At 45.4% G+C, this 24,145-nt stretch overlaps 1 protein-coding gene across 1 annotated transcript; it reads left to right on the top strand.

Annotated features, from left to right (window-relative positions):
- Positions 1 to 417: 417 nt before the first annotated feature.
- LOC149347121 (uncharacterized) lies at positions 418 to 24,047 on the top strand. The gene is made up of 3 exons (XM_089586890.1): positions 418 to 922; positions 13,510 to 13,624; positions 17,991 to 24,047. The coding sequence occupies exons 1-3, from the start codon at positions 753 to 755 to the stop codon at positions 18,108 to 18,110; spliced, it is 405 nt and encodes a 134-aa protein (XP_089443016.1). The 5' UTR covers positions 418 to 752; the 3' UTR covers positions 18,111 to 24,047.
- Positions 24,048 to 24,145: the final 98 nt, after the last annotated feature.

The following is a 24,145-nucleotide window of genomic DNA, read 5'->3' as shown; positions in this document are numbered from 1 at the left end:
CTTTCGGCGCCACGATTCCTTTTCGGGGCCCATTAAAAACCGTTAACGGTTGCTTTACCGCTACATGTCTTTTTTCAGGGTCCCCTTCTCCTCGTGCCGCCGCGGTGGCTTAGTAGTTATGGCGCTCAGCTGCTGACCCGAAAGCTAGACGCGAGTTCGATCCCGGCCACGGGGGTCGAATTTCGATGGAGACGAAATTCTTGAGGTCCGTGTAGTACTCTACGATGTCAGTGCATGATAAAGAATCCCCGGTGGTCGAAATTTCCGTAGACCTTCACCACGGCGTCCCTCACAGCCAGAGTCGCCAGAGTCGCTTTTGGACGCTAAACCTCCATAAACCAAATCTTCTCGTGAAGCACACTACAAGCGGCACAAGTCAACCTACGTCCAAGCCTAGCCGGTTCGATCCACTGGCGGCGTTGCTTTGTTTTGTTTGGGTAGCTTGGCTTGGGGCGCTGTCTGCCTTCGGCTTAATGCGCTCCCCCACGCCCCCCTCTCTATGCCCCTCCACCTGGAGCGTCAAGTAGCGGCACCCGAGGGTCAGCGTTGTGCCGCAGTGGACTACGCTTGCATTGAGGCAGGTCGCGTCTCTTGCCTGCGTAGAAACGCTTTCACCAGCGTCTGAGGGTGCCTTTTTCTTCTCCGGCGTCGCCTCGACAGAAGTGCAGTGCGAGCAGTAGCGAACGATGCTGCTGTAGCGGTGACGCTTTCAGCGAAGTTGAGAAGCTGTAGCAGCTAGCAGCGCGACAAAAATGGTCCTCGCCAAGCTGTACCGGGCTGTCACCAAGCTGAAGCAGCCGTTTCGTTTCCTGGCCCACCTGTCGCTATGCGGCTACGTCAGCGGCTTCTTTTGCGTGCTCATCGGCATTCTTCTCTTGGCTTTCTTCGGGTCCAACATTCGCGAGGATGAGGCGATCAAGCGGTGAGTCGGGATCGTCGCGGCAGAGTTTCGTGAGACGTACCCGCCGTCTGCTATCCCAGTGTTGCCATACTATAGTGTTGCCAGACTTGCGCGACTTCCAGTGTTGCCAGGCTATAAGGTTGCCAAATTGTGAACTAAAACCCAGTGTGGCCAGACTATTTGTTCCCTCTCCCTTTTACATTCTCCTCCGCCTACAGCTACGCTGTCGCGCCGCAACCGCCCAGCTCGTTAGAGCAGCCTTGCCCGGAGTGGCCGCCGCCTGTTCGCCAAGCGAAAGAGCACGTCCGCGGCGGTTGTGAAATTGTTTTTTTAGTGACTTGTCGAGCAGACGGGTACAACAGACGAAATCTGCCGATGCGTGGCCCCAGTGAGCGTATTAAGACGAGAGAAACGCGTGATTTTGTTGAAGTAAGCGTGCTGTGCTCAAATTCACTTGTCGAGCAGACGGGTACGACAGACGAAATCTGCCGATGCGTGGCCCCAGTGAGCGTATTAAGACGAGAGAAACGCGTGATTTTGTTGAAGTAAGCGTGCTGTGCTCAAATTCGCTTGTCGAGCAGACGGGTACAACAGACGAAATCTGCCGCTGCGTGGCCCCAGTGAGCGTATTAAGACGAGAGAAACGCGTGATTTTGTTGAAGTAAGCGTGCTGTGCTCAAATTCACTTGTCGAGCAGACGGGTACGACAGACGAAATCTGCCGATGCGTGGCCCCAGTGAGCGTATTAAGACGAGAGAAACGCGTGATTTTGTTGAAGTAAGCGTGCTGTGCTCAAATTCACTTGTCGAGCAGACGGGTACGACAGACAAAATCTGCCGCTGCGTGGCCCCAGTGAGCGTATTAAGACGAGAGAAACGCGTGATTTTGTTGAAATAAGCGTGCTGTGCTCAAATTCACTTGTCGAGCAGACGGGTACGACAGACGAAATCTGCCGATGCGTGGCCCCAGTGAGCGTATTAAGACGAGAGAAACGCGTGATTTTGTTGAAGTAAGCGTGCTGTGCTCAAATTCACTTGTCGAGCAGACGGGTACGACAGACGAAATCTGCCGATGCGTGGCCCCAGTGAGCGTATTAAGACGAGAGAAACGCGTGATTTTGTTGAAGTAAGCGTGCTGTGCTCAAATTCACTTGTCGAGCAGACGGGTACGACAGACGAAATCTGCCGATGCGTGGCCCCAGTGAGCGTATTAAGACGAGAGAAACGCGTGATTTGTTGAAATAAGCGTGCTATGCTATGCTAAGGGATGATCCCCACGCTGGCGTCGCTGCGTCTCATGGTGGGATAGGTATTTTAAAGAAAAAATAAAAAAAGGCGAACGAAAGGAATGTTGCCGGCCGCGTGAATTGCCATCTGTAGCACGCGAGCTGCAGCCGGCGGAGGTGAAAGGGAAAATATAGCGAGGAGAAGTATAGAGGGGAGCGATGGCAAGAAAGGACAGGGAAGAGCTTTGTATGCTATTTATAAAATACAAAAAGTAATCAAGTTCGCGCCGCTCGCGCGCAAATGTCCGGGCTCTGTCCGAAAGCAAGAGCGCGCGAGCGGCCACTGTGCACAATCATTTACAGAAAACGACAAATTGTACGTAGCGTCCTGTCTCGAACTAATCGCGCGCGTGGCACACTGCCTTCGTCCACTCGTCCGGCGGCACGTTGCCGGTTGGGGCAGCAACTCCAAACTTCTTGAGAAGCAAAACTATTTTCTTGAAGACGGAAACAAAAATAAAGGCAACAGGAGAAAAAGGCGGTAAAAAAAAATGCGGTTTGAAAAAGGTCTGTAGAAAAGCGGCCGAGATTGGGACTCGGCGCGCTCCTCTTCTTTGTTTGCAGCTGGTTTTAATACCTTCGATAATTGGGCGGAGCTTTATTAAATCTGCTCTCGCGCAATTTCAATCAATACTGCTGCAGTGGCACTGTAGGCACAAGTGGGCGGCGCCCAGTGCTCGCCAGAGCCCGACTCTAGAGGCGCCAGTATGTCCGCTGCTTAGCTAGACAGTGCGGATTTTCAGAAGTCGCCGACCTTACTGACCCCACCCACTTGAGAGCTAATCTCTTTTCAATAGGAAACGGTCGTTGGCCCCTTGGTCCCCGTTTCCCGCGGCCTTGGAGAGCGTCCGAAGCGCGCGACGCGCTGTCACCATTCCTAACCCCTCTAGACTTCTGATGGACACGGTAGTTACCGTCAAAAGGGGGAAGGAACCTACTGGCGCCGTAGGCGTCTAGCTTAACAGGTACCACAGACGAAATCTGCCGCTGCGTGGCCCCAGCCAGCGAGCGTATTAAGACGAGACAGACGCATGCTTTTCTGGAAATAAGCGTGTTATGCTCAGATTCACGCAACATTGACACTTTTAATTTGGGGTAGGCAGTGTTGAACTGAATAACTGATAACGAAATTGTAGGCTGTGCTTGGTGAGCTTCGAAAAAAGTGCGAAATTCGGGCGTTTCAGAAGCAGCCTTGCAGAAATAATTACTTCATGTGCGTGCATCCAATTATTGCCCAGGCACTTCGTAGTGGCTGGATATTTTTTTCTTCTGGCAGTTAAGAATGCTCTGGAGCTCGTGCTGCGTTGAAAGCCGCATTCAGAGCAGCAATTGTAGGAACGAAAACATCTTCGACCGAAATCCGTCTTTATGGGTTTTTGAGATACTTGAGAGGAAACTGACGCCAACCAATATTTTCATTTTTTTGCCCACCGTTTCGGGACCAACTTGGTCCCTTCTTCAGGGGTGGGTGCTGCCTTCGCTCTGCCTTTGTTAGCCCGTGGCGCAGTGCACTAACGCACGAGGAGGGAAGCGTTCCTGGAGTCCTATTAATCGCCGCCTTTGTGAACCGGATGTGTCATGACTCCACATGTCGCCTCTTGAACGGTTTTTTTTTTTTTTTGCGCAGATTTAAAAGGTTTATTAAAACGAAATATAAATGAGCTGTAAGTTTCATAAAAAAGTTAGTAGAGTAGGAGGTCCCAAAGTGGAAACTGTCTGGGGGACCTCCCATCAGGAATACATAAGAAAAGTGCACAAGTTTGGCAGGGGAGCTGGAACAAAAGTATACAGTTAAGTTAAAACCGATTGGTGTAATTTGCGCCAATGAATAAGTCAGACAATAGTTAGCGGGCATAATTTAACAAAAAAGGCATAAAACAGCAAAGCATAAGAGCAAGAGAAAGAACACAAAAAGACATCGGATAGCAATGGGCATTGAATAAATGCAGATATAAAACATAGGCGGAGGAAAAACCAAGAGGTTCTAGATGAGTAACAAATGACCGTTTGCTGTCAGAGTGGGGAACAGAAAATGAGATTAAGGCAACCTTAAGCATGGAATGAGGCTTAATGGGTTGATGAGAGATGTTTTTTTAGTAAAGTGTAGAAAGCGGGCTGCGAACGTGCGGATTTGATTGCTAGTGGTAATGAATTCCAGGTTTTGATGGCGGAGAAAAAAGCAGTTTGTTTTCCATAATTTGTACTCACTTTTGGTAGAAGAATACTGTTTTGTTCAGAGAATCTAGTGTTATTGCTATTAGCAAGGAAAGATGCGGAAAAACAGAGAAGTTGATTTCAACAAAATCACGCGTTTCTCTCGTCTAAATACGATCACTGGGGCCACGCATCGGCAGATTTCGTCTGGTGTACCCGTCTGCTCGACAAGTGAATTTGAGCACAGCACGCTTATTTCAACAAAATCACGCGTTTCTCTCGTCTTAATACGCTCACTGGGGCCACGCATCGGCAGATTTCGTCTGTCGTACCCGTCTGCTCGACAAGTGAATTTGAGCACAGCACGCTTATTTCAACAAAATCACGCGTTTCTCTCGTCTTAATACGCTCACTGGGGCCACGCATCGGCAGATTTCGTCTGTCGTACCCGTCTGCTCGACAAGTGAATTTGAGCACAGCACGCTTATTTCAACAAAATCACGCGTTTCTCTCGTCTTAATACACTCACTGGGGCCACGCATCGGCAGATTTCGTCTGTCGTACCCGTCTGCTCCACAAGTGAATTTGAGCATAGCACGCTTATTTCAACAAAATCACGCGTTTCTCTCGTCTTAATACGCTCACTGGGGCCACGCATCGGCAGATTTCGTCTGTCGTACCCGTCTGCTCCACAAGTGAATTTGAGCATAGCACGCTTATTTCAACAAAATCACGCGTTTCTCTCGTCTTAATACGCTCACTGGGGCCACGCATCGGCAGATTTCGTCTGTCGTACCCGTCTGCTCCACAAGTGAATTTGAGCATAGCACGCTTATTTCAACAAAATCACGCGTTTCTCTCGTCTTAATACGCTCACTGGGGCCACGCATCAGCAGATTTCGTCTGTCGTACCCGTCTGCTCCACAAGTGAATTTGAGCACAGCACGCTTATTTCAACAAAATCACGCGTTTCTCTCGTCTTAATACGCTCACTGGGGCCACGCATCGGCAGATTTCGTCTGTCGTACCCGTCTGCTCCACAAGTCACTAAAAAAACAATTTCGTAACCGCCGCGGGCGTGCTCTTTCCCTTGGCGAACAGGCGGCGGCCACTCCGGGCAAGGCTGCTCTAACGAGCTGGGCGGTTGCGGCGCGACAGCGTAGCTGTAGGCGGAGGAGAATGTAAAAGGGAGAGGGAACAAATAGTCTGGCCACACTGGGTTTTAGTTCACAATCTGGCAACCTTATAGCCTGGCAACACTGGAAGTCGCGCAAGTCTGGCAACACTATAGTATGGCAACACTGGGATAGCAGACGGCGGGTACGTCTCACGAAACCCAGCCGATCGTCGCCGTTGTCCTGAGTGTGACGCGTGCGATTGTTTTCGCCGCTCCACAAGTGGGGCTTCTTCGGCACGCTAGCTCCGCGCGGCAAGCTTGCGAAAGTTGTAAAGCGGCGCGCCAAGCTCGAAAGCTTCGCAGTCGTCGTCGTCGTCGTCGTTTCCTCTGAAGGGATGGCATTCGTCCAGCCCGTAGGTCCGCAGTTACAGGACGTGTGGTCAGAAGTGCCCCCGAATGACAGTCTCTCATTGACAGCGTGAACTGTGACCTACTCGTTAAAATCGAAAGGGAGTACGCACCAGCCTAGCTGCAATAGCCTGCCAAAAGCTAGACGCAAAACAAACTATGTGAAAAAATGGAACGCTTTGCGAAGAATTGGGGGCAAATTTTTGTGAGGAGACAGCAGCCGGAAGCCGCATAACCAGATGACGACGACGAAGGCTAGAAGGTCGATCGGTTTGGTTAGAGGTCAACACCACATGTTAGTCATTGTGGTGAGATCAAGAAAACAGTGAAACATGAACTGAAGCAGAGCTCAGCTGTGCGCAATTCAACATATCGAAACTTTAAGGTTTATCTCTTCATGGGTGTTTAACGTCCCAAAGCGACTGACGCAATGAGGGACGCCGTAGTGAAGGGCTCCGGAAATTTCAACCATCCGGCGTTCTTTAACGTGCACTGACATCGCACAGTACACGGGCCTCTAGAATTTCGCCTCCATCGAAATTCGACCGTCGCGGCCGAGATCGAACCCGTGTATTTTGGGTCAGCAGCCGGGTGCCATAACTACTGAGCCACCGCGAAAACTTTAAGCATGTCGTAATCGAGCCACTGTCGTTAGTTGACGAAGGTTCTGATGTTTGCCTTCGCGTATGTACGGTTAGGGGCAAAGCAAAAAACTGCTATTATGTAATGACACTAGTGCCAAGCGTGTGAAAATAAGCAATTTAGTGCATCAGAAAAAAAAAGACGATATTGAACCACTTGGAGTTTATCCACAACAGATGGCTGGCCTCTAAACATATGAAAGACACTACGATGAAACATGTGCAAGAATGTGTCTTTGTGTCTATTGCTTTTGCAGACCTTTTGTTGTGATTGGAAGAGAGATAGTAGACCAGCAAATGAGCCAATTTCAAAAGATGCCTACATGAAAAAACTGAGCATAGCTGATTTTAGGCAACGTGACAAACGTGACATGTAAGTGCATCATTAGCAGTGTCACTATGCGTCATTTTGAGTGCATTATGATTGCCCTATCTTTGACCCTCTTGTTTCAGTTGCATTGAGGCGATTTTCAGATTAAAGAAAAAGGGATGGGCTATTCAGATGGGCCCCAAAACCCTTTCGTTTTTTAATTTTGGCTCATGGTAGTGAATTTTTGAGCTTTTAATCCTCAACATTGAAATGATGAAAATAACAGTTGTAATTGACTGTCAACGTGATTCACAGCTCCGTAATTTTGCTGCCGTGGCTCCCCTTTCGGGAATTGTCATACCACAAAATGAAAGTTTGGCTGAGTGGATCTCTGTGAGATGTATTATTAGTTTTCCAGGTAAATTTTTCTGTAAAAAGATCCTGTTCGCAGAAAATACGGTAGCCCTGAAAGCCTGACTTTTTTTTTTTTTTGAAGTCTTGTGCCGTCCTTCATGATGGCCCATTGTTATACTGTGAAATTAAAAAAGCAGGTACTGTAAAAATAAAAGAGTTAAAAGATTTCGCCACAGTTTGACTTGATCAAGGCCTACTATAGTTTTACGGTAGGGTGGAAGGAAATGTAAGATCAAGTTTCTTGAGAGCTACGAACCTGAGGTCAAATAACCTTGATGCTGTCTGTGAAAGTGTTGCTTTAATTAGACATGAACTGTTCACAACCTAGAGCCTTACATTTCCTGTGTGATGAAGACACAAAAGAATGGAGGAAGTTAAAATAAAACAGCTCGTTATTCTTGTAAAGTCTTATCTATATACGCACGAACTGTGTAGCATTGTTGCAGTTTTTTGTTTTTTGCTGCTACAGCTCAGTGACATGCGTGTTGATGAATTAATGAAATCAAAAGCAGCTAGCTCAACAATTAGCCAACCTTCAAAGCCAGTTGCAAGCTATTTTTACTTAGCTCTGGTCGGACTAATGCCATCCAGTCTGACAGCGCCACAGTTATATCCTGTGCTGCCTTGTGTTTGCAAGGACTCTTTGCAAGTGCGCAATTTATTGTGCTCTGAGATTAGTAGTGGGTGTTGTGGGAGCCTGTATCAGGAGGCTAGAGGAGCATTTATTGGGCAGCTGGGACACTCACGTGCAAGGCTGCTGAGTTGCGTGACCTTTGGCCACAGATGTCACGGGGCTCTTCTACAGCAGTCATTTGTCCCACACCTTTGCACCTTTGCTCTGAGTTCTTCCTTGGGCCTGTGGTGGGACTATTGTGGAGCTGTTGACGAGAGCACAGTCCCATTTGTAATGATAGGCAACAGTTGCTTAAACTGCAACTCCAGAGGATTTTCAAACATTTTCAGATGACTGTCGCATTATATTTCCTCAACCTTGCTCTCTAAGTTGCAAGGAGCCGCCGCAGTGGCTCAGTGGTTGTGGTGCTCGGCTGCTGACCAGAAAGACGTGGGTTCGATCCTGGCCGCGGCGGTCGAATTTCGATGGAGCCAAAATTCTAGAGGCCTGTGTGCTGTGCGATGTCAGTGCACGTTAAAGAACCCCAGGTGGTCGAAATTTCCGGAGCCCTCCACTACAGCGTCTCTCATAGCCTGAGTCGCTTTGGGACGTTAAACCCCATAAACCAAACCAAACCTAAGTTGCAAGGAGTATTTTTTTTTTTTTAGGATAATGAGGAAAATAATTGTAAAAAATAGCACAAACCAGGAAACTGAAACCCAAACTGGATTTCGTCCTCATGATTGTCCAACAAATGACGTTTTGATTATTGTCACAAAACCTGTTGCGTGCTCATTGAATGGCAATACTGCTGAATCTAAGCTAAAGCTGTGATATTTTTTGTTTGAAAGGACCAAAAAACAAGACAAAATTTAATCCTTTAGCAAACGACTGCTGACCCAAAATAGATGGATTCAGTCCCGGCCGCGGTGGTCACATTTCGATGGAGGTGAAATGCTAGAGGCCCGTGTACTGTGCAATGTCAGTGCACGTTAAAGAACCCAATGAGGTCAAAAATATACAGAGCCCTCCACTGTGGCATCCCTTATAGCCTGAGTAGCTTTGGGACATTGGATCCTGTAAACCATGAACCACAAACCTATGGCAGACACACATTGAATACTGACGGGCGTGCAGCTCATGACATCACTTATCCAAGGTTGCCTGTAGAAATTTCCCTATTAAGGCCGTTTATTGGGAAAAATTTAAAGTAATTTGCACTGAAACAAAATGCTGCCTAGCTGCAAAACCTGGCACAAAGGATAAAAAACTGCAGAGGACCTACTGTGAAAGCAGTAAAATGTGTGGACATCAAAAAAAAAGAAAAGGCCCTAGTTGTTCTGACAATAAGGGGCCTAGCGTTTCATTATTTTTCATAATGCTTGAAAGAGCACGGCAAGTCATTTTTCTCAGCAAGACATTCATTGGCTCTGTTTTAAATAGCAGAAGTCCACCTTGAATGCAGGCTGTAATCACACCGATGGTTTGGTGCAGTGATGGCAGTTTTTCTGTCATTTGTACTGATTTGTAGCAAGGCAGCAACTTGTACCAGCTTCAATTAGAACAGCATCTCAACTTAAAACTGTTCCAAGGTGCTATCAAGCGAAGCTTAAGCATGGAGAGCAAATGAAGGTAATAAATCCTTTAAGCACTCTGTACGCAATTGTGTACACAGCATACTCGCAGCTTTTTCTTATAGTGTAATGCACCCAGCAGTGATTTCATTATTCTAGCTCAATTTAGCATCATTCTTGTAGCAAAAAGTTTTTTTTGGGTGTGTGCTATGTAGCGAACGAGCACAGCAATTCACAAAACAGTGAGCCGGGTAGCACGTCATCCGATATTTTTATGCACACAGTTTTGCCCTCAGTGATCATAAGGCAGTAATTACTCATTGGCATCCACCCAAGCGCAGCCATACGGCTACATTTGACCAACATTTGACCATTTGACCAACACTCTTCCCACTTCGAGTTACTGATCAATTCGCTCTCGCCCTACCATAAGCTTGCCGTCCCGGTTAGCTCAATTGGTAGAGCGACTGCTCCGGTGTGGCGGTGGTTCCGGGTTCGAACCCCGGACCAGGACGAATTTTTCTTTAACTACGAAGTTTCTGAGAAAGCTGTATAGCTTTCCTTTGTAGCCGTATGGCTGCGCTTGGGTGGATGCCAATGAGTAATTACTGCCTTATTACAAATCTACTCCACCTTGGGGGATTCCCCTAAACATTTGACCAACCCTCAGTGATCACATCAATTGTTTTTGCTTAATGTTAAATGTTACATGCAGCTTCAAGACGCAGAGTTTATGAACGATCCCTCGGGTGCTTACTTGCCAAATCCGGGCATTTTGATGCAATTGTTTGTTACCAATCTGATTATTTCTATGGAATTTTGCACATCCCTGTAAAAACTTACACACTGGTCTTTCTCTCTGGGAAACCAAAAAATTCCCTTTCTTGAGGCCTGAATATACTATTTAGGTGGAAAAATAATTGTTTTCGATCAAAACGAACAGTGGCACCTGAAAGGGCTAAAAGGCACAAACAACTGAATTTCAGCGGCCCTTGTATTTTGGTGCTACAGAAAGCTTAGTGTCCAGGGTGCCTGATTTTACTAAGATTTTTTAAAAAATTTTGTGTAAGATTTTTACAGAGAATTTTTCAATATTTGGATGCGGACGTTTTTATATATCCTAATGCTGGTGGGAGCCTTGATTAGGGAGCATGGTAGCGGTTGCGTGCCGCCAAAAATGGGGAACCAGAAACGAATATGTACGGACCTGCCATACGGAAAGTAGGGAGGTTTAGTGTAGCTTAGTGTGCACCTGTCTTACACCAAGCCACTGCGGCACACTAGTGTGCACTTCGTCAACTCTGGACCCTGGGCGCAAACTCTGAGGGTAAACTCTGAGAATGAACTCTGAGAATGAACTCTGAGAATGAACTCTGAGAATGAACTCTGAGGATGAACTCTGAGGATGAACTCTGAGGATGAACTCTGAGGATGAACTCTGAGGATGAACTCTGAGGATGAACTCTGAGGATGAACTCTGAGGATGAACTCTGAGGGTGAACTCTGAGGGTGAACTCTGAGGGTGAACTCTGAGGGTGAACTCTGAGGGTGAACTCTGAGGGGGAACTCTGAGGGTGAACTCTTAGGATGTACTCTTAGGATGTACTCTTAGGATGTACTCTGAGGATGTACTCTGAGGATGTACTCTGAGGATGTACTCTTAGGATGTACTCTTAGGATGTACTCTTAGGGTGTACTCTTAGGATGTACTCCGAGGATGTACTCCGAGGATGAGCTCGGAGGATAAACTCCGAGGATAAACTTTGAGGATAAACTGAAGGCTGCCTGTATCGATCGGCTACCTCTTTCTAAAGAAAAAAATGTTGCTTTCATGTAGGACGGTGCTTCTGTAAGCTATAAAAGACGGAAAAATTGCATACAGGAATCGCCACCTCTGGCAGTTTTTACAAGTAATCTTCATTATGGCAACTCGATTTTTTGGGCGTGGATCCCAGAGGCAAGGGTACACTGACGTTCACTTCCAAACAGTGATTCCAGGGTCCTTTTTGTTGTTCACACTAAAAGTTTGAACCAAGTTGCGGGAAAATTTTAAAATCCAATATTCTCAGCAATATTCTCAGCCTTTTGGGCTGTTGTACAAACAGCATAGTCAGAAAGAGCTACAGAATCTATTTTTACTGAGAACAAGAACTTGATGGAGTAATCCTCAGAGTTGTTTTAATGAACTGATAAATGCAAAGCACTCTCGCGCCATCCATTATGAACTAAGCGCTTCACTTGGCAGTGTAGAAGGAGTGCCACCTCACCTTATTTTATAAGATTTATTTCATATAGAGTAAGCCATAATAAAATATAACGAATCCTTTGGAAAGAAGAAAGAACACTTTGCCTTGAAAAATATAAATCATATTTAGCGAAAATGGGATTGCATGGTGGTACATACTGCAAGTACAAAAGTTTCACTGTAGCTCATCACTTTAGCTTGTTTTGTGTGAACTTAGTGCCAAACAAAAATTACAAATTCTCATTTTCTTTTTTGGAGAATAAATGCCAGATTCCATCAATAGAACCAAGCTTTTTTCGTTCCCACCATAATCTCGCAACTCATTTTGATCATTTGTTCGCTCCTTCAAAGAAATGCTTAGCGTTCTATGTAAGCTTCGTCACGAAGTTAGGGCCAAAAACGAGGACCAAGGTGGGAGAACGACACAACACGAGCGCTTCTGTTCGTGTTGTGTCTTTCTCCCACCTTGGTCCTCGTTTTTGGCACTAACTGCATCATGAATGAGATTCAACTCGCCCAACTTTCCACCTTACTTCTACATAACCTGCACCAAACTGGTTGATATATCCCACCATCATTACAGTCTTTGTGGCAAGCATTGTTTTAAAGAAAAAAACCTTAAAAAAAAGGAACAAGAGGGAACAATGTGAAAACACAAGTCCATGTCCTCACTGTTATCACAAGCTCTTTCAGTGACACCTCTGCCTCGTGTACAGACACTGAAGGGCAGCTGATGAAGGCATCTGCTTTTTTTTTTTTTCGTGAAAATCCTCGACCAATTCTCGAGGCAATAAGTTTGGTTATTACTGGCACAGGGTCCAGGTCGGACAGGTCCACTTTGACGGTTGAGCCCGCAAATGCAAAGAGTGCCCCATTCATCACTGGGTTGCATGCCTAATCTTCAGGAAAATTTTTCTTTTTTTTTTTCCCCCCGCAACTTCCGTGTTCTGCAATGGCCTAGCAACTGACTGCGTTCAAGCTGGTGCTTACATTGCAGCAGCCATCGTGTTCCTACTTGCACTGATGGCAGTAGCATTAGCAAATATAAAACCACGTGAAAAAGACATAACGGGAAGAGAACTCAAAGATGCAGACGTGCTTTGTGTGTGCATCTTTGTGTTCTCATCCACTCCCGTATTCTTCGAGCAGTTCTGTATTAGCGGATCCTATGAACCAACTAGCCCAACATATTAAGGTGAAAGCCTTTAATGGCTCATACTGTCATCTGTTCACAAAGCATGTCACACGTGTTTAACTCGGGAATTAAAAAAGATAGAAAAGCAATGGTTGCTTCAGATAGAGGAGGAAAAAATGAACCTAGAAGCCAGGTTTGATGACTGTATATTAATTAGTTAATTAATTATAGGCAAAAATGTCGAAATCACGTAGAAATAGCATGGATATCGATATAGCCACGGGAACGTTGTGACGTCACATCCACCGGAAGTCATCGCAGCATAGTGAAAGTTGTCAAAGATTGGTCAGAAAAACATCAGATTTGTGTCAAATTAGATGGAAGAATGTGTAGTTAAGCGTAATAAATACTTAAGATCCCCGAAAGATGTATAATTTGGATGTCGATACAGCCACGGGAACGGTGTGACGTCACATCCACCGGAAGTCGTCACGGCAAAGTGTCCTCGTCTTTCGCCTCTCAACACTTTAGTTGTCAAAGTGTCCGCGCAATTTTTATTTTACTTGAGTAGCGTTAGTAAGCTGAATGCAGTTTTTCCTCAGTTGTGCTTGTGTTAGTATTCCATCACCTGGACTTATTTTTGAGCGATTACAGAGGCGCTAGAGTGTTCGGCTCGTGTGTTTGAGCACCCGTATGGTGTCCCCATGGGCAGGATACCCACGTGGATCGGCATCATCGCCACGGGCAGCGGCATCATGTTCCTCTTTGTCGGAGTCACGCTGACCATCCTGCTGTGCAAGCTGTTCAACCAGCAGGCGGCCAGAGATGTGAGTCATCATGCCTAGCTAGTCCTTCCCTCTTTCTCACTGCGAGCCGTGTATTAGGGTGTGCAGCGGAAAATCATTTATTCATACTCACTTAATTTAAACTGTCTGTTTATTTGAACTGCCGCTTTTGTCCTGTGACCACTAAGGACAAATTGGACAAAGTTGGCCTGCGTCGACAGGTCATTGAAATCCAAAAACAAAGATGCTACTTTCACTGGAGGCGGAGCTTCTATAGTCAGACGTAACTAAGTTTGCAGTGAAGCACCGCCCCCATTTGGGACCACCGCACGATATCCTCCACGACAGAAAAGTAATCCATTAAAAACTTTTCTTGTTACCTATACAAGAAGCTAATCACAAGAAAAAAAAATTGTAAGCTCTAGAATTTTGACACCTGGCTTGCTTAATAAAGTGAAACATTAAAAACCTGATTTCATTTCCTGTTGTGACTGACTAGAGGAGTGGCTCAGTGTTACCAAATGCCGTTTTCTTTAGTTTTACCCTACTATATATACTAGAAATAGTAAAAAAAATGAAATGCAGATGTCGCCATTGGTAGCAAATTTTTCGTTCGAACTGCAGGTTTTCAACACAGGCTTTTTTTTTTTAAATCAAATTCCAGAGGCTGGGCTGCGTCACCTTTCACTTCAAGATGGGGGATCATGAAGTCCTCCTCGGTATAGATGTCACAAGATTGAATTGAGGGCAGGAGACTTAAATGCAATTTTGCTAGCAACAAATGCAGCTTTTGCTACCCGATAAACATCACATACCCAGATGGAGCCATAGAGTCAGTTTCTGCAGTATCCGTTTTAAAAAAGATCCTGTTAATTTAAACTGCACATAACTGCAACAGATTTTTGGTCCTCTTCAAGTCTAATTACAGAGATTTTATGATTTTTTCAGGTTTCAAGCCATGCTATGAACAGAATTTGGACACCAGTAATTGCCGCTCATCTTTATTGGGACGGGCAGAAATTCTTGTGTGTATAATAGTTGCCATATATCTGCATTTTTGGAGTCCAGGAGCCATTCAGTGCATGCATTTGGGAAGCCAGCAGTCAGTGTTGAAGCTACTCTTTTTGTTTGGTTGTGGGCCGTTTATTCTGGTCCTTGCATGGCAGGTTATCCTCCTTGTCTGAATTCCTACACATCAAGGCATCCTGTTGCCTGGGAACCTAGATTTGTACAGGATAAACCACAGCTGTGTGAGGCATGCAGCCATAGCCCACCTCAGACTGGTGTTCATACCGAGACACTGAGATACTAGTGTTCGCAGTATCTCAGTGTTTGCTTTGATACGCTTCAGTTATGTGGTTAACGCTCCTGTTGGCAGAGCTACTGTACCAGCATTGCCGGGAAAATTGGTAATGACTGTGTGAAGACCAGGAGTTGTGTTGAGAAGGGTTGTTTTGTAGGCCAGTGTTCAAGAAATGCTTCAGTGTGGCAGACAAGGACAAGATGTAGAAAACACCACAGAGCGCCAACTAACAACTGATTTTATTGGAACCCACGTCAATGAATACATGCTTTGCGCTCATCAATGACAAAAAAGATAAAATACAGTGAAGAGAGCACTAGGTACAAAAGGATTAGCAAACACGGCACGTGTGACACAAGCGAACATCGTCTTGCACCAAATCTAATCATTTTGATAGAAATTCTAACTCTTTCTTGAGCAGAGTCACAGATGGATTGCTCATTCGTTTGGGGACAAACACATGCGTGAGCAATCCATCTGTGATGCTGCTCAAGAAAGAGTTAGAATTTCTATCAAAATGATTAGATTTGGTGCAAGACGATGTTCGCTTGTGTCACACGTGCCGTGTTTGCTAATCATTTTGTACTATAGTGCGCTCTTCACTGCATTTTATTTTATCCTTTTTTTGTCGTTGATGAGCGCAAAGCATAGATTCGTTGACGCGGGTTTCAATAAAATCAGTTGTTAGTTGGTGCTCTGCGGTGTGTTTTTTACGTCTTGACCTTTTCTGCCGCGCCGAAGCATTTCTTGAAGGAGTTGTGTGCCTGTAATTGTAGAAAAACATCTGTGGCACGGAGATCCCTACACGTGACTTCACGATGCCAAGAAGATGAGACAGCAGCACCAGGACTAGGAAATGTGCCCCCACAAAGTGGAATCAGACAGAAATAATAGGTGAACAATGATGGTGCTGCTCATGTGTTTCAGCATCTATTCAGTGCCAACCCATTTTACTTTGTGTGTTCATTCTGCGACAGACTCTCAGGGATGCCAGAAATGTCAATGTGCTTGACTGGCTCAGGTGGTGGTGGTGGTAGTGGCATTAAGGAGCAGGCAGGGTTAGCCTTGCATTTGACATGTCGGTGATTGCTCCACCTGGGTCACACAGTTTTAATGAGAATGCTCTATGTAACTTGTACTTGAAAACAGCATGATGGACGGAACAGAAAAAAGCAGACACCATTAGCGATGGCTATTAACTTGTGGTTTTTATTTCAAGAAGGCAGAACTTATATAGTCTCGACACTTCATGAAAGCAAAAGCAATGGCGAGGAAAAGGTGCACACGCAGCATGGCAGAGTAAAACATGCTTTGTCCAGCTTCTTAAGGGGAACTGCATAGTAATAAGACAAAGAATCAACAAAACCGCGTAAAACAACAAAACGTGTGTAAACAAGCGGCAAAAAAACTCATAACAGGTGTACAAAACAGCTGAAAACTGGTAGCAAGATGCACGTCAGAAACCAGATGAACTGGAAATAGACTGACTGTTGGTGTGCTCACACAATGCTGTTCTTTCTTTTTCGTAATGTATGCTTCCCAATCCTGTCCCAGTCCTGCACACACGCTGATCACAGTGCATCTGTACGATGCGTGTTTAATTTAACAGGCGATAGCAACCCTTGCAATGGCTAAGGTTAGAACCTGTGCATCGTGGTGGAGCAGCGGGACGGGACACAAGAAACAAGGAAGGACGTACACAGGCGCTGTACTTGTCGTTAGAACCTGTGGTCAATTCTAGTGAGTTGGCATGCTCCCACAACTTGTCGTTAGATGCCTTCAACAACAGGCAGAGAACCTGTTGGTTCTTTGCCCTTTAATGCGATAGTGTTAGGAGCCCCACCGGAGAAAAAAAAAGAGCGGCTTCATATGTTATAAAAAGCGCTGATTGGTTGAGAAGGTGTAATGTCACAATTACGTCATCAGACCATGTGACAGGGAGGTGTGACATCGTAATGATGTCACCAGGCTGGAGGGAGCATCACTTCCCATGGAGGCTTCAACAGCTTCTACAATGTAATTATGTGTCCATGAGTTTTTCTCTTGCGGTTTCCTTCTCAGCAGCCGGTCTGGGCACGTGCCTTTACTCTGTCGTGTCATGTCTGCTCTTTTTTTTTTTGTCATCTTTGTGTTTGTTTTCATGGCATATCAATCCTGTGCCCTATAAAACCTCGTTAAAGCATACTTGCTTAAAAAGTCACTGGCCCAGGTCTAAACATTTTAAGCAAACAAGCCCAGTGCTTCGATTAGGCATCAGCGATAGTCTATGCAAAATACTACAGCGGTGCGTGTGCTGGAAAGCAGCCAGAAAAATGGCTGGGGTCCAGCATGGCTTGAACCTAGGTATACAAGCGAAAGCTCTTTTAAGCATGGTCAGCACTTCTCAAATCAAATGTTAGGGGTCATGGTCTAGGGTCAAAGGTCAACGTCAGGTACCAAATGGTCACAGTCATATGATCGCATGGTCATACTACCACAGCTTGGGTCACACCACCATGCAGTTAATTTCTGTTTGACCTTGTGAGACATTGAAGGTCATTGTCTCATCCACATCGAAACCGGAAGTTGTACCTCGAGGAGTGGAACTCTCACTCTGAAATACAAATGAAAGCTCTCTCTCGCTTCCTTTCTGAGAGCCATACCTCCTTGTCCTCTATGCTGACCCATCGAAGCTTGGATGTGATGTAAAAACAGGGACGGCATCAGTCTCTCTGACTACCAGCAGGCCAAATACTCATCTCTGTAACAATGTCCTCGTTGCCATCACTGTGTGCAATAACTATTGTGGTTATTATGGTTATAACTATAATGGTTATTTTTCTGTGGGAACTTGCCACAGTGGCTTAATGGCAATGTCATTTTGCTTGTGAGACAAGGAGTGCAGGATTGAATCAAAATGTGCCCATGTGCTGTTTGATGCCTGTGCATGGTAAAGAACTCAAGGTGGTTCTAATCAATATGGAGCCTTTTTCTCAAGCACTTCTCATAGCTCGTGTGCTCTTTCGGAACATTGAACCCACTTACCATACCATGCGAAAGGTTTCGAGGTGCTTTTTGATCAATATGACTGCAACCAGTGTGCACACGGCTTCTTTCTCTCCGCAGGGTGAACCGGGGCACATCCAGCGCTTCCCGTCTCAACCGGGACTCTACCCGGTGCAAGCCATGAGCTGCACCTCACCCGGTGATGCACACGACACAGCCGAGACTGACAAGCTCACCTGATCCGGCTTGGGAGTGACTCGACTTGGCTTGGATCCCTGCGGCTGTGGGAGCTGACTGCGCCCGCCATCTTGCACGGCTGATGTTTCCCGTTTTTGCTTGTTGGCCTTTCCCATTTACCTCGCTGGTATTTCATCGGGCTGGTCCACTCGAGCACCCCTTATTTTGCGACGCAAATGTGGTTTCCTTTCCTTGCTTGGACGTGACGTTCTCGAAACTTGCGTCGTGCTGTGTTCTTGATTCAGCGGGGATCGGTGCAGTGAGAAATGGCTCTTTCAGGATGAAGCAACTATGATTTGAGGAGTGCTAACCCTAGTTACAAGGGTATGGCAGATATCTGCCTGGGACGGAACTGATTGACTGCTAATCTTTTGTCGTTTGTTTCGTACATCTCCCCTTCCCTATGGTGCACAACTTCTGCCTTTTGAAAGGTGACTCTGCTAGGGCTATTGTCTTTTTACAGTTGACTTGTGGTAGGCTCATTTAGTTGCTGCCTTTGTTATGCATTTTTGTAGAAGGAAAAGAAAGATCGTTGACAATGTATGGTGTGCAAATATTCAAAAATTCGGTTCATTTACGAATAGTATTCAGTATTTGATGTCATTCACATCATGCTTACACTGTTGTAAGTATTGGAGTTTTCAGAATGTTCGAAAATTGTGTAATTTTTGCTATTAAGTTGCCATTTATCTGAACTCGCAATTGTTGATTACCAGTTCACTTGGTGTGAGCATGGCCTCGTCAGGTCAGCGAAGTTGTTCTTTGCTTGTCAGATTGATTGCCAGCACGCACCTAAAGTGCATGCAAAATAGTGTTCAATTCCAGTGATACGTGTCATCCGAATTTCAAATTGTCCAAAGCTAACAAATTCTATATGCAGAAGCACTGAAAATGCATTTACGCAGATCTGTTTACAGCTGACGGATTTATTTATGGATTTATTTTACGAGTGGCGATCTCTGAATCATCAATATACCAAACACGCGCCACCACTTATGATGTCGACATGTGTGGGCGAAGTGCCGTTGCTCACTGCTTGCGGTACGTACTGCACGATTGGCGATTGCGACGTTGACGACGTGCAGGCAGCATTATAGTGCTGGAGGATGCAATCGTAGCTGAGGCATTCTTATCAATCTGCAGTGGTGGGGGAGAGTGTTCGGAACATCCGATATTGTACCCACAATACACAATGCTCTCTGACCAGGGAATTTTTCGAATTCGTATCATCCCAAAACTCATTAACTGTGATTGTATCATTGAGATTCTACTGTATTAACGGTGACATCTGCATGCCGCTGTGTTCCTGATCAGCCTGATTGGATCTGCCAAAAAGGTTGGTTGGTTGGTTTATTGGGGTTTAACATCCCAAAGCGACTCAGGCTATGAGGGACGCCGTAGTGAAGGGCTGCGGAAATTTCGACCACCTGGGGTTCTTTAACGTGCACTGACATCGCACAGCACACGGGCCTCTAGAATTTCTCCTCCAAAGAAATTCAACTGCCGCGGCCGGGATCGAACCCGCGTCTTTTGGGTCAGCAGCCTAGCACCATAACCACTGAGCCACCGCGACGGGAGATCTGCCGAAAAGAGTACCAGCTGGTGGACATTGTGACCTGCTGATTTTGACATAGCTACTGTATTCGCATGGATCGTGTACGAAGCGCAGCGTGGCATCCTATACATCATTAAGTTTGATGCCAGGGTCGGTATAATGCAGAACGATTCTGGGAACAATTTCAGTGTTAACAGCATACCCCATTCTTCAGAAAATCCGGTGTCAGCATCGGTGTTGGCATTGTCGGCGGCATCGTTGTGAGCGAAAAATCACAAGCATGGCACGGACAGGTGGTCCCCGGAGAGCAACCTAGGAGGCAGGTGGTGCCACCTGGGTCACGTGACCTTGCGGATTCATCACAACCTGCCCACCGTGGCAGGTGGCATTTAAATTAATGATTGGGGGCTCGGGAAGAGCAACCTGGGTCGCACAAGGCCCACCGGTGGCAGCACTTGCCATCGCAGGGCAGTGGCGCATCGCTTAACCGCTGCACCACTGCGCCAGGAGTGGCATATGAGGACTCCCAGGGGTCTACGAATGTAGAGAATGACCAATTCTGCATATATGGGAATTAACCCACTACGCTATTGCGTCATACCCTGAAGACGGAGATTAGGTGTCCCTCCATTTTTCTGTTTCCCACCTTTCGTCATTAGCTGAGGTGACAGCACGCCTCCACTATCGCTGAGATTGAGCCAGTAGCACAAAGCGATTGAGGCGTGGCTTTGCTTTTGCTGATGACGATTAGTAGAAAATGTAAAAAAACAGAATGAAATCGGTTCCAGAATTGTTATATTATACTGGTTCCAAACTGATTCAACTGGATATTGACATTTATGCCTCAGCGAAGCCACCAGTAGACAAAGTGAATGGCTACACACGCTGCAATTAAATTTGTGCGTGTCATTTTGGACCATCACGAGGGAGAATTGCAAAGCTACGCACAACTAATGTGGATCAGTGAATAATAGCGAAGAGGGCGTAGTCGCTATGCATGCGGGAATGTGTGCGCCTCGTGGAGTTTTTGTTTTCATCTTTTTTATCAGTTTTTATCTCTTAGCATCTGTAAGGTGCCTGTTTTATACTGTAAGGAAAGGAGAAAGAGTGGACAGCAGAAACTGAGGCTGAGACCGCAAAGCCAGTTCACATAATCGCACTTTGTCCGACACGGGAGCTCAACACAGAAATAAGAGCGGTCTTGTGCACCGTCATGCAGAGTATTTTTGTTTTCACGCTTTCAGTTATGTACACTTGTGTCCTTGCAGCAATGTGACAGCATCAGCAAAGTTGTCATCCACCCGCACAGCACAAGGAATGCCACTTGAAACTTTTATCAGTGTGAACGCGCACTTTTTAGGAACCCCTGCTGGTCAGAATCAATGCAGAGTCCTCCACTACAGCATCCCTGATAGCCCTTTTGCAGCTTTGGGAGATTGCAGCCGCCTAACACCACAACAACAATTTTGCAAGGTTAGTGGTACAGCTTCTGGTGACGCTTGTTGGCTCTGCAAGGGAATGAAGAGACCAAAGGTTTTTTTTTTTAAATAAGCTAACTGATATTGATTCACTTTAACTGCAAGGGATGAGTTTTCACTCATATTATTGGGAAAAATAATTTCACATTTTATTCCAATGAATGCAGTAGTTGTAGGAGGAACGCCACTGAGCAGTTTTCACCTTCATGTTGACCATGAGTGCACTGTAGGGGGCAGTTTTCACCTTCATGTTGACCTTGAGTGCACTTTAGGGGGCAATTTAGGCACCAAAAATGTTTCTACCAATTTTTACGAGTGGTGCACTTTTCAGTGTTGTTTACTTGGATGGTAGCTTTTTTTACTTACAAAGTTAATGCACCCGCAGATTTCATCATCAGTGTGTAAATTTTTGCTAATTTTGGCTACTCAAATTTTCGTAAAGTATTCTTAGAGGAAAAGTGATTGTGCTAGTATTGTACTAGTAAATTTGGTTTATTGGGCACAGCCGTAGTGGAGGGCTGCGGAAATTTCGACCACCTGGGGTTCTTTAACGTGCGCTGACATCGCGCAGTACACAGACCTCTAGAATTTCGTGTCGTGCTAATTGCTAGGCATAGCTTATATCTGGCTGACAAGCAACTGAGCAACTTCAGCGGAGAGTGAGCACCACACTTTGGTGCTCGTAAATCTTTATTCTGCTTTGCCTGTTCTGCAGGCCCTTGAAAGCAAAGTTATCAATTTCTTCCTCACGTTGCCAGTCTGTGGACCTTCCTTGGCATTTCTAGCTAACATTCTATCTCGTTCCATCTGAACATTGTCCATTTTGAGGCTTTCTCTCATGGGTACTACTGCATTTTGTTGCGGCATGCATAACCTATAGGCTGCATGTGACTGGCAAAATGTGCCCTGTACATAGCCATCTGATTCGCACCACTTTTATGAATATAACCTGTTTCTACTACACTTGTTTTGTGCAACTTAACTCTATTGGAATCTCTATTTACAGCCACCTCGCAAAGACGACCACATCTTCATTGTACCAATTGGTGGAGGATCATTTCCTTCGAATTGCTTGAGAGGTGTCTATAGCCACTGGTTAGCAATGGGTAGGCTTTCTTTTCATCGTACGAGTTTTTTACTGGACAGGCGAGAAAAAAAAAGATATTTTATTGGGGCTCTGTAACTCATAAACAAGATGGTCGAAATGTTTGTGTCCGATTGTACAGACTTAGCCATCCAAAGCTTTTCTGCTAGCACATTGCAGGCATTGAAAGCACTGGAGCCATTCCAGTTGTTATTTCTATCATTGCACGGTAATATTTTAGCACACTCTTTTCAACATTGTAACCTTTCCAGAGGAATCAATCTGTCCTGCAGTGTGTGTAATCAGGCTGATAATGATGATTATGTACACCTGCAGTCAGAAGTTTATGGAACATTGCATCAGTGAACAAAGCTAATTTCACTGCTGTCCTTGCATGCAGTCTCCAAGCAGTATATGCGGTTTGTTTCAGAGTGGGTGAATTACACGAAGTGCTATGATATTCCGAGCAGTATGCCCAGGATGCAAAGATGTTTACATGCGTTCCATAAACTTGTAACAGCAGGTGTACCCTTTTAAGGTAGAGGAACAGGTGACTGACGCAGCTTGGTTGAGGATTATAAGTGGTACCAGAATGTCAAGTGTGCTCACACATTTGTTTGTAAACTGTGCCTGAACCTCTATATATACTGCAGTGTAACCTTGCTTAATCGCACAAAACTGGTGAGTTGTCCATTTCGAATTTACTTGTATGTGCATTGCAACTACAGTGACTTTTTCGAAATTTTTCATTCTCATCATTCTCATTATAGTCAACCTTCCCAGTCCACATTTTGTTATCAAAACAATGAGGATGCTGTCACAACTCGAACTCTGATAAAATAGGGATGTGAACATCTGAAAGGGTGAAGAAAAGATAAGAATTGGGTGTGCCGCAATGACTTAGTGGCGATGGCGTTTGGCTTCCCAGCCGAAAGGTGCGGGAGTTAGTTGTTAGGCCCCCTATAACTCAGATCGTGAATGGCAGTTTGCCAATATCCCTCAAGAGAAAAGTCTACAACAGCTGTATCTTACCAGTACTCACACCTATGGGGCAGAAACGTGGAGGCTAACGAAAAGGGTTCATCTTAAGTTAAGGACAATGAATCAAGCTACGGAAAGGAAAATGGTAGATGTATTATTAATAGACCGGAAACGGGCAGAGTGGGTGAGAGAACAAGCATGGGTTAATGACATCCTAATTGTAATCAAGAGGAAGAAATTGGCTTGGGCAGGGCATGTAATGCGAAGGCAAGATAACCGCTGGTCCTTAAGGATAAGGGAGTGGATTCATGTTCATATTGAAACCAAAACGAACAATGACCAAACCCAAATTGTTTTTGTACTGCGTGAAGAGTACAGTGTCCTGGCTAGTTCAGGGGTCTGATCATTGTTTATTGCGTGGTGTATGTAAAAAAAAAAGCAACAGAGCATGGTCTCTGTGTGCATCTTGTAGACAACTTGTTTGTAAATCTTTTTTGATCATACTCATCAAGAGAAACTTTTGTTTCTACCTTGTATGTCTTTGTAGTCTTGTGCTGTGGTGTGACCTGCTGTGATAAAATGTTGTACAAGAGTCCATATTTCATGAACTGATGAGCATGTCATGAACTTGATAGATCTGTGATTGTCATGAGAGCACTGAGCCTTCACAGGCACTCCATTATTCAACCAGAACTCTAAAAGGAAGAAGGCATGTATGTTGTTGTTGTTGTGCATATACACAACAGAATCTCTCTGGGCACCTTACCTTTCTGTAGGAGTTGGTCTCCATTTATCTACAAATATGCTGCTTTAAGTGTTGAATAAAGTCTGTGTTGCATACACTGTTGAGTGGTGTGTCCGTAGAGCACGGAAATTTCTAGATGCTACTATGATGTACCGACGTATGCCATCGAGGCTGGGCTAATTTTATTATTGAGAC

Source organism: Amblyomma mixtum, chromosome 4 (genome assembly GCF_055824585.1).
Source record: "Amblyomma mixtum isolate Tamu chromosome 4, ASM5582458v1, whole genome shotgun sequence".
Taxonomy (NCBI): domain Eukaryota; kingdom Metazoa; phylum Arthropoda; class Arachnida; order Ixodida; family Ixodidae; genus Amblyomma; species Amblyomma mixtum.
This window is presented reverse-complemented; position numbering and strand designations above follow the sequence as displayed.

Coding starts and splice junctions, on each gene's coding strand:
- LOC149347121 (XM_089586890.1), top strand. CDS start 753: ATGGTCCTCGCCAAGCTGTACCGGGCTGTCACCAAGCTGAAGCAGCCG. Junction 923..13,509: donor GAGGATGAGGCGATCAAGCG/GTGAGTCGGGAT, acceptor CCCCATGGGCAG/GATACCCACGTGGATCGGCA. Junction 13,625..17,990: donor ACCAGCAGGCGGCCAGAGAT/GTGAGTCATCAT, acceptor TTCTCTCCGCAG/GGTGAACCGGGGCACATCCA.